This window comes from Quercus suber, unplaced genomic scaffold (assembly GCF_002906115.3).
Source record: "Quercus suber isolate HL8 unplaced genomic scaffold, Cork oak 2.0 scaffold_248, whole genome shotgun sequence".
Taxonomy (NCBI): domain Eukaryota; kingdom Viridiplantae; phylum Streptophyta; class Magnoliopsida; order Fagales; family Fagaceae; genus Quercus; species Quercus suber.
The window spans coordinates 403,937-415,402 of NW_027069704.1; the positions used below are offsets into that span (position 1 = coordinate 403,937).

An 11,466-nucleotide genomic window follows, 5' to 3' on the forward strand; every position below is an offset into this window, starting at 1 on the left:
GATTATTTTTAAAAAATTAATAAAAAAATTTCGCTTTAATGCTTAGAACCGGCTGTGAAAACATATGTACTGTTGTTGATGGTAATTACGATCTGAAAGGCACTTACAAACTGCCCAAACATGAGGATCTGGAGGGCAATTCTACCTGTTCTGGTGGCTGAATTTGGAAGTAATTGCTTATCTTTTCGGCCCATTTGTTTATGGACCGCATCTGGAAACAATTATATTCATACATGAAAGTGTATTGTATTAAAATTAATTAGGCTTTGAGTTTCGGGCTAACTTATTCATTTCTTTGCTCTCAACCTCTTAATTCTACATTTCAACTAATCCACAATAGAAGCAAATCTTCCACGAAGCTTAACCATCAGTGATTCCCTTATTAAACGTGGTTGTCATCTGATTCAGGAATTTTTTTTAACAAAATTTTATTCTAATCTTCCTTTTATAAGTTAAAGTACTTCTGTTAAATTTTTAAGTTTTTGGCTTGTACTTGGATCAGCTATTCTTTAATGTAATATTGTTCCTTTTCTACTTAAAAATTAAAAATTAAAAAAATAAATAGAAAGTCTTAAACAGACCATCAAAATACAAAACTAGGAAAAAAAAAATTTGGGAATTACACTTTACCACTCTAAACTATACTCCAAATTATACTTTGCACCCTAAACTTTTTGAAAGCATATTTTACACTTTAAACTATAACCATTGTTATACTTTGCACCTCGACATTAAGTTTGCTGTTAACTTGGATGGAAAAGTATGACATCGCATGAAAAGTCTCAATTGCCCCTCTTCTCAATTACTAAAAATAAAGAACAAATTACATTTTACCACCCTAATCTATACTATTGATTACACTTTACATCCTAAACTTTAGATTTCCATTCAAGTTAACAGAAAACTTAACGTCGGGGATGCAAAGTGTAACAAAAATCATAGTTTAGAGCGCAAAGTGTAATCTAGGGTATAGTTTAATGTGGTAAAGTATAATTTCTTCAAAAAAATTGAGCTATTTTTGTACTTAGTTTTATATCTTATAATGTAATTTTTGTTATTGTGATATAAGAAATTTTGTTAATGTTATTACATTTTTTTCCAATTAGTTATGAAAATCTATTTAGTGGGTATGACTTGTGTGGGTACCCAAGGGCCGAGGATACAACTGAAGGGTCGTAATATTGACTCGATGACCGAGGAGGAAATTGAGGGGTTGCAACAATGACGCGAAGGTACTATAAGTCACAAGCCCAAGGGAAGAAGCCGCTCGAGAAGGGGAAGTTAGGATCTGAAGAAAGTGGATGACAATAGGCAATGGGGAGGCTTTAGGCCTGGGTCAACCTGTTGCATCTGCATTAATTGGGTCCAACAGCTTTATCAACCGCATTAATAAGGAGATGACCTAAGCAGTATAGGCCATAGCTAAACAGATTCCTGCCACTATCTTCTCAGATGTGAAAGGTAACAAGTGTCAGAAAAGGATGGGGATTTGGTGGAAATGAATGGTGTTGATGCGATGGAAGAGGGCTATATAAGGAAAGGAGAAAGCATCAGAAAGGTGGAATGAAAAAACGTGGTATTGGGGAAGAAACGGGAATAGTGTTATTTTTCATATGAACTCTTCTTCCTCAAGAGCCTCTATGTAAAGCTTGATGCTTATTCATTTCTTAAACATAAATTTGATGCTTGAACATTAGTGTCCTCTGGAGAGCTCATTGTTGTTATTCTTTCTCATCTCTTACAAATTTCATTGATTTGGGCCAAGTTTGAGGGGAACATCTCACTATTCTAAGTGGACTTGGGCCTTACTCTCTTTTTTGGTCCTTACAACTTGTTTTTTAGAATAATATATATTTTTCATGAAGTTTGTACCTTAGTTAATATTTATTTTAGATAGAAAATTTGAAATTTATTTCAAATGAGGTTTTGTTAGTTATAATGGTGTGGACGATAATTCCATTAGAGTAAGAATCACCAACATATCAATGAAGAGAAATTAATGGTACTTTGGTCTTTGAAACAAATGATCCTTATTTTACACGTCTCTTGGTAAGAGATATGTCACTTTAATAACAAATAAGCTCTATTCAAGAGACACAACTCTTCTGTCTCTTCATTAACAAATAAGCAATGAATCAATGCTTATATCATTGATTTTCATATGTTTGAATTAATTTATTTTATTGGCTCAAATTAAATTGCCCATCATAACTTGTTAAATTTTTGCTCTATGCGTCCGTATATTGTAGTATGACTTGTTTAACACGTTTGTTTTTTAACCAATATCTCCTTTGAAAGCCCATTTAGTATGGATGAATTTGAAATAATATGTGATAATTATTTGATCATCCCTCCTTACAAGTTTACTCGAAACTAATTACACTCTTATAACAATACTTGTCTTTATTCAAATCATATGGTTACATTAATAGTTAATTTGAGACCCTATGGTAATAATCATAAGACATTACTCTTAAGTCCTAGACAAATAGCATACAAATTATCATACTTCGAAAAGATACAATTCTAAAACGATAACACTAAATTAATTATGATTCTATTAATAATATTTTAAAGGAGTCTAGTAATTTAGTTATAAATAAGGAATAAAGTTTTAAGCCTTTATCGTTCTCTTAAATTATACTTTAAAACAAGAAATTTTCTAACATTAGGTAAAATCAATTGATGAAAAATTTATGACAAAACTTGTGGTGGGGATGATGGAGCTTGTTATCCTTATTCTTATTGATCTATATTTTCTAATCCATCTTCACTTCCTAATCCGCTTTCTCATCTCTCTAAGCGTGATCATGATCATGGCATTATTAATGATTGCATTTTAGAAAAACATGAATATTGTCTAGATTACTCTAATGAATGTGGAATTTGTATTCTACGCAGTTTCCAACACTGCATTCGTGACTTGGTCTATCTAAGTGATCCAAAACGTCTCGTTGCTATAAAGTGCATAATTGATTGCCTCAAAAAGATAGAGATGACCATGATTTTGGAAGCACTTTGGTAACTTCTTATGTAAGTCAATCTATGAGATAGAGTAAAATGGATACCCCAATTATAGATTTGGTAAGTAGTCCTCTCTCTCTCTCTCTCTCTCTCTCTCTCTCTCATTTAAGGGTGCAAGTTTTTGTTGTTTACAATTACACATGAAAGATGAATTTATAGGTCAAATAATAAATATTGTTTGATTAATGTGAAATTTGTCATGTGAGTTAATAATATAAAGAATATGTAATCCAATGTTTGGATTTTCAATTTATTTATCTAATAAAAAGTTATTAGGTAATATAACATTTTTTTTAAGTTANGGGGGGGGGGGGAGTGTGTTGGAATTGGAAGAACGGTGAGGGCAAGGAAGGATGGTAAAACAAGTGGGAGGGCATAAATGCTTAGTCCTCAGGTGCTTAAACAAAAGTATTTAAATGTGGATTTTAAGTTGTGACAAGCATATTTTGAATCTACTATGAGGAATAGAGTTATTGTTAATCACAAATACTTGTGAAAAACACATTTATTATAACGCTATTTTATTTGGGTAATCTATTTGCTTTGACAGGGTGTTGGTAATACGCTAAAAAGGCATTATCCCCCCCCCCCCCCTTCTCTCTCTCTCTCTCTCTCTCTCTCTCCAACCCAAAAATTAAATTAAAAACAAAAACAAAAACAAAGAAAGAAACCCCAAAGGTTGCATAGTAGAACCAAAATTAAAGACCATTGCTGAAAGAACTAAAAATCAAGAAGATCAAAGAAAGATTATAGAACATACAGTCATTCTATTGGTCATTGTGTAATTATGCATCTTAGAAAAGATCTGCCCTTTCCAGTTGATACCGTTGCCAACATGAAAGCCTCCTCTTGTAACCACCTACGAATGCATGAACTCTTCAGCAACAAATTGTATTAATTCCCACTAACCAGAAAAATTCAATGAACTCACCTCTTTGTATAAGTTGTATAGGTCAAGACGCTTCCCATTAAGTATGGCATCTGGGAACTCAGCAAGCCCACCTTGGGGAATAAGCCTAGTATGTCCTCGAAGGATTAGAAACTGCATCACATCCTTCAGAAACTCCTCCTACAAGAAAATTATAATGTCAACCAAGTAGAGTAAGTTCTCCTCCTCACCTAGAAGCATCTTTGATTTGAGTTAAACTTCCGTTCTGAGGACGTAACACTAATGTTTCTTTTCTAAAATGTGTTTCATTTCATTCATTTTTAAAACACATTTACCACAAAAAGTCACTGTGTTTTGAAGAGTCCCTTGGGCAAGATATTCTGATATTGGCTCATCAAACCACCTTGGCATTAATTTTCTTATTCAATGCTGTGATTAACGAAACAAATTTAAGGAAGTTGATAAAAGTAAAAGCTTTGCTTTTACTTCCATTTTTTACTACAGAAGTAACTGTAATTTGGATGTATAATTTTGTTTTGTATATTTTCCATTTCTTCATCATAATGTATGATGCAAGAACAGGCATGATGGATTTCCAAAACAGCCATATCTGCAGTCAAAACCATAGCTGGTCATATAAAACATAATTAGACAACTCACCTCGGAGCAACTCTGCATTGGACTTCTACCACACCCATGTTTCTTCAAAGGAAGTGGATTCAAGGAAATAATCTGCTTAGCTTGAGATGAGCTTGAATATGATCTTCGTTGTGTTGTGGGAGCTGATCCTACAATACTTTGCTTTACAGGGGTAACAACGGGCAAAGTAACCTTAACTTGGCCTCCATCATGCCCATCTGCCTCAGACATTCCAGAAAATGGTGTCATTTTATGGCGACGAACATGAGGAATAGGCCTCATTGCGGCAACCTTCAATCTTTGCCTAGCTGGGAGTAAGGGCATGCTAACCCCATTCCGCAATCTAGCGTCTCTGTCATCTTCATCAATTTTATTAGACATGCCATCATGAGAAGCAGGGGTAGTCCCTTGGCTTGGTTCAGACCTCTTCCGACTGGGAGCAGGTGGTCTCAACCAACTAGGGGGGCTGCTAAAAATTAAATTGTCTCTACAGGTATCTTTTCTGTGCCTTGAACAGAAAAAAAGCAGACGCTCAGCATCATCTTTCTCAAAAGAAGCAACAGGCAATCCCTGAATGCTTGCAATTCCAAGTGCAACTAAACTACGATATGAAACATCTGGCGCTAGCTGCCTTAAAACCTGATAATAAAACCACAACAAAAATAGTAATAAACATCCAGTTAGCTGCCCCAAATCAACACAACAGAGTAAGTGTGCTTAATAAAGTATCTTTTTACAAAATAAATTCAGATTCATAGAACAAGTAACTTTCCATATATTCAGAGGTGCAAATGGCCAAAGACCTTGAGCCTCAAAGCTGAATCATGCATAATTTTCTCAAGCTCTGAGGCTTAAAATTGTTCAGTGCTAACTAGTTCAGAATATCATATAATGAACCATAATGCCCTAATGCCAGCAATCTAACTGTCCTAAAAGAGGTTAGATCTGACTCCAGCTCAAGAAAGGTGAACAGTGAATCCACCCAATTTGCATTTATACAGGTTCTAAGGATGCAAAAGAGTGCCAATGAGCTCTAGCTCAAGTGGCACCACCTCCTCTTATAAGTTCTAGGTGGAGGATCACCAATAGAGAGAGGGGGAGCAGGAAGGAGGATGCTGTTCAGAACAGACTGATCCAGCTACATGCACAATTAAGAATATATATATATATATATAGGTACAATAGAGATTATTGTTACATATTTATAAGCCATATAATCATAGTAAGTAATCAAACAATATGAACAAGCTCATAATGAGCTATCAACCCTGTTGTAATTAAATCAGTGCCACTTCAAGGCTCCTCATTTCTCAAATGTAAAAGGGAGAAGGTCTAAGTATTGAAGGTAATCATTGTAAGAGATGGTCTTTGAATCTGCAAGAATCCAGATATCCAAAAGTCTTATAGGTAACATTATCAGACAGTTGAGGCCTCCCAAAAAGGAAGGTTCCATTTATTCAGGTTACTCTAACCATTATCTCTAGCAGTTAAATCCAAGCTCAAGGTTACAGCCATATAAAGATTCCCCCTAATTAGCAGAATCAGATCACAGATTTATACTTCTAGACCCAAATAAATCATAGATAAAATCATCAACTGAATTTTGGTCGTTATGTGCCGTTATACTACATGCAACTTGATTTATGCTATGCTTTCACTTTCAAAGTGAACCCCAATGACAAGTGAACTGACAGTTCAACATTGAAAATTGATGTTCAACGTATCAAGCATAAGGTTTGTATCAGGGTCATGTTCAAGAAAAAGCACAACCCTTACAAAGAAAATCATTACAGTTGCCCAAAAATTAAGAGGAAAAGAGGGGAGAAAATTCAATACAACATTACAATGACAAAGGGGGAGCAGGGGATTGAGGAAGGAGGATTCTGTAGTTGAAATACCTGAGAAGCCCATGTAGGGACCTTCATGCAAATCTCAAATACAGTTGCCCCACAAGCAATTGAAGCTGATTTACGAGGCTCAGAGAATGTAATTTTCTTTTCATCACCATCAGGCAGTGCATGAACAAGTTCACTCTTCTCAATAATTTCATTCTTAATATGATTCTCCAGGAGCTGAAAATAAATATATCATAAAAGTATTAGAACTCAACATCTCCAATACCAAAAATGAATTTCCACAAAAATCCTTGTTGCTTACCTGATCATCAAAGCACGTTTGAGCACTACCAGACACCAGAAGTGAGATGTGAGAACAACTGCAGGTTGTTACGTCACATCGCATAGTCACAACACCACGAGAAAATGTCCCTGCCTGAAGTGGCGGAGGAGGGGCACTGAACCACATTATAAAGGAATTGACATATTAAAAAGTTATTAGGCAGGGTAATAAATGCAGACAAGCAATCATTCAAAACAGAGGTAATTTAAAAGATCAAAACATCTTGAAGATGTTAAAACCCCAAGAAAGCATCATATCAACATAAACACAGAAAACTTAAACAAGTATGTTGTCTTGCAAACACAGGTGTAAGCATCTCTTTGTAAGCATGCAGCTTATTCAACCAAAATAATTTAAAAGGAACTAGGTAACATTAAAAATATATCCACTGTAGATATCAACAAATTCCAAGATGAATAATACCTAAATTTGCCATGAAGTTTGCTCCCTCGAATCTGAAACAACATAAAGCACAAAATGAGAAATAACAATACAGAAAATTTGAAACCTCCCTCACACCAAAAAAGATGACACAAAACGCAAGTCGATAACACTAAAAATATAATGGCATATTATATTAATAATCCTTATTTTCCTTTTTTTCATAGGAGAACTAACACTTAATGAGAAAACCAAGTTGGACAGCAAGAACATACATGACAAGACATTACTATATAACTGGATATAAAGTAAAAATAGAAACATAAGCTCAAGTTAATTGAAGAATAATTGCAGACAATCGTCATTGAACTTACTTCAATGTTCAAGAGGGCATTGAGGCCATCTTCCAATGATTCTGACAAGCACGCATCCTGAAAAGAAATGTGTCCATAAGCAAACTACAGACAAAATATATATGTGGGTGGATGGCTGTGTTTGTTTAAGCATGAAATTAGGTGCATATGTTCCTAAGAGAAGAACCATCAGATAAAGACCAGTAAAGAGAGATAAATCCAGCTCACCAATGAGGATGGCACTCCACAAACAAGAAACCTCAAGCTCACATCATCATCATGTATCCTTATAGCAGGCAAAGTACCTAAAGAACTTTCATCATCTTCCTCTGCATCTACCTCAGGAGGGTCAACATTGATTTTCAACCGGTCCCCCAGAAGGCATGGCCCCAGCTCATCATTAACTTTATGGCCGTTAGCGGGAAGAACTTGACTGTTTCGTACACAATAAAGTCTAAAGGAAGCACGCGCAAGTTGGAAAGCATCCCATGTATGAGTAGATGAACTGCAATCCAACAAAAGAGATAAAGATTTAATGCCATCTCAAGCTCATATAATTTAGCTCTCCAATACTCCCCCTCCCCAAACTCTTGTCCCACCAGGAAAAAAAAAGATAAAAAAAGAGAGAGAGATACAGAGGCAGCAGCAGCCTATGTGCACCATTGGTGAGGGCCAGGGATCTGGGTACCCTGTAAGTGTAATCCTCCGTGCAACAGGGTCCCTGATTTAGCTACCTATGCACTTGTAAGACCACTTGGTCATATCCATAAATAGATTTTATTTATTAGGATTTCGCTCAAAAGAAGCATGCTAGGATACCATGTAATGCTGTGTGCCAAACTACCTCATTGAGAGGTCACAAAGGCAAGCTCATAGATCTAGACAAGTATCAACAGCTCAATCAAAATACCATTTATCCATTTAGCCAACAATCCAAAATAGATAACTAAAAGATCCAAACATAAAAAGTTTCTGGTTTATCATTATACCATTTTATCAACCTATAAAACATGTTTCGACATGTGCACACATAGACGCAGAAAAGCTAATGCATATAATCTGACCCTTAATCAGAGAGAGAGAGAGAGAGAGAGAGAGAGAGAGTGGTTTTGCTCCAAAATGAGATGATTTATCTTGCCTCCAAACGTGCAGAGAGAAAAAAACTGTTCATAGACTAGGTTGTTTAGTCACTAGGGTGTCAAAAATTGCAGACAACCACCTAATTGATTGAACTCCAATTGATTGAACTCCTATATGGCATTCCAGATTAATGTAAGACAATAAAGTGACTCTTTTTTACGTATGCATGTACAAACGTAAATTATCCAAGATTCCTATTATTAGCCCATCATTTATCTAAAGCTCAAGTGTTCACTATTCATTCACAGAACATTCCAAACTAAAGTAAAAGCCACTGCATGCACTTTGGTAAGAGATAATATACCTCTGTACAACTGAAAATAATGCATGACGAAAATGGCAAGCAGCATAACAAGAAATTGCATTCCTCCAATATATCACATAGGGAATCCCCTGAAACAATAAGGCATATCAATTCAATTAAATTTTTCCTCGAAAGATTACATTAATCCATTGCAAACACAAGCTTTCAATGGTTTAATATAATAATGAACTGTAAACACAATAAGGCATGCTTAGAAATCTTTTCGAAAGTCACCTTTGTATGAAGTGCCTCTGCTAACTTTTCTCCATTTGGGATTTCCAAATAAACCTGCACACACATTTGAAATTAAATCAGATCAAATGCCAAATGTAGTAATGACCTTCACCATATCAAAGAAAACAAATGCTCAGCCACATAACACATTATTAACAAAAGGTGGAGAACAGTTGGGGTTCATGGGACTAAGCTACATAAGACCATGCAGAACCGCACAAACTATGATGAACTTGTTTACAAATTTCATGTACTTACAGAATTCTTGCTGATTTCTTACTCAAATGTTAATTTTCTACCAAAATGACTCACACATGCTAAATCCATATCTCTTTACTGTTAAATATATGTTCAATTCAGTTGATTAGGAAACATTAGTGAAATTTTAAACCTTTTATTTTTTGTCTCTGTACTCACTCACCTTCCCTTTTTTTACCATACTGACACTATTGACCATATGTTCCAATATTTAAGGATTCTATTGTGGAAGTGCAATAAGCATCAAAAGCCAACACTGGAAGATTAAAAAATAAAAATAAAAAGAACAAACACATAGGAAAGTATAAGGTGGAGATGCATGTAGCAATCCAATTAGCAGTGAACGAGATTGTAAAGAACACGAATTCAGAAATAGATGCAACCCGTACCCCACCCACCACAACGGGGAGTGGTAAGACAATGGAAGGATCTACACCACAAAAACATGTTCAACTTAGATGTATCACATACAGCAGTAGGCAATGTGGTAGCAAAGATCTCAGATATAGCATCCGGGGTGGACACACCAACACCTCCAAACGCCAGAGGCCCAACTTCATCATTCTCAAGCTGCTCTCCTTGCAAGTACACAATGCTCGGCTTATACGATTCCAGAGTCTTACATAACTCGTCTTTGCTTGGATTGTTCAGAGTCTGAACCTGCAGTCATAGAGGGATAAATATAACTATAGTAAAAGAAGCCAACAATGAACTTCTAGGAACTAGGAACTAGGAACTATAAAATATGCAATACTCTTCAATCTGATATTCATTATAGAAAATTTACAACCAAAAATAGATTACTGCACCTCCAAACGTCCAGAGGACACCAATTCTGGAAAGGGATATCTCGGCTTGTCTTCCAAAACATCCTTCTTGAGTTTATCTTCAAAATTTTTGTCACTGGTGACAGCAAGAAGACTACAAGCGTGTTTTGAAGCCCCTTGTGGATGAAACATCATTTAACAATTCCCAGAGAGTAGAAACACCTCACTTTCCTTCCCAACAAAGCCTCAGATGCTGGATACAGAAAAGTTACAGCCCAAAAATCATAGCATCCCCCCTGGGATTGAAAACCCCTTAACTGCTGCACCAATTTCTACCAAGCCTGATCAAATTTCTAACTTAATTCTTCCTTCTATCAAACAATGAAAGAAGTGTACAACACATCCCCCAGCCACAGGGAAAAAAAATCCAAATCTCTGGGAAAAAAAAAAAAGAGGCAAAATCCAAGACCCCAAACACTGGTAACAAGGAAATCAATCAACTTTACCTCTCTGATTCAATCAAAAGAGTAAAAAAGCCCAGAAATTCAATGTCGAAAGCTGCTAAGACAGAGAAAAATAGGCAAGACCCAGATGAGAAAACACGCCGCTTCAGACAATAAGAGCAGAAAAACTCACCGACCCAGATGGGAAATCAAGGAGCTTTGAACAACCCAGTTGAGAAAATCAAGAAAAAATCGACGACCCAAGTGAGCCCGCAGCTTATGAAATCATAAACAGGCACCCCAATAGAGAAGTAAAGTAAGAAAAGGTAACCCTAGTCCCTTAATTCTCATATCCCCCAATTATTTTATTTCAAAAGAGAAACTATATATAACAATTAAAAACAACTTCTTGAAAAGCAAACACAAAATCAAATGCACATATTCACCAAAAAATCAGATTATATTTTATATATATATTCCCAAATGTTAAAAAATATATCTAACTTCAGGTCAAACGTCAAATCTAGGAAAAATAAGGAGAGAGAAGTGATAAAAGTTATATAAAAAAAAAAAAAAAAAGTTCTGATTGGAAACAGAACACAAGAATCCAAACTTGTATATATGTGAACAATAATTAAACAAGTACTAATAGAGAAAAGGTTGTTTTTTTTTTTTCTCATAAGGAATTGAACCAAACGAATAGTACTATAAAGTTTTTGGGATAATTTGCATCATAGTTTGGTGGCCATTAGATTCGGACTTGGTGAATTTTAACAACAACGTTGTCAGTGCTCCAATAGATTTCGATAGATTAAAGTCAAAACAAATGTTCAAGGATTGCTTTTTTTTACTAGTT

At 35.4% G+C, this 11,466-nt stretch overlaps 1 protein-coding gene across 1 annotated transcript; it reads right to left on the minus strand.

Moving 5' to 3' along the window:
• Window positions 1-3,745: 3,745 nt before the first annotated feature.
• Window positions 3,746-11,161, minus strand: LOC112039244 (AT-rich interactive domain-containing protein 4). The gene is made up of 12 exons (XM_065780839.1): window positions 10,210-11,161; window positions 9,872-10,060; window positions 9,143-9,196; window positions 8,909-8,997; window positions 7,693-7,969; window positions 7,486-7,542; window positions 7,154-7,185; window positions 6,710-6,845; window positions 6,451-6,624; window positions 4,574-5,191; window positions 3,956-4,093; window positions 3,746-3,883 (listed from the first exon to the last, which is right to left on the minus strand). The coding sequence occupies exons 1-12, from the start codon at window positions 10,360-10,362 to the stop codon at window positions 3,761-3,763; spliced, it is 2,040 nt and encodes a 679-aa protein (XP_065636911.1). The 5' UTR covers window positions 10,363-11,161; the 3' UTR covers window positions 3,746-3,760.
• Window positions 11,162-11,466: the final 305 nt, after the last annotated feature.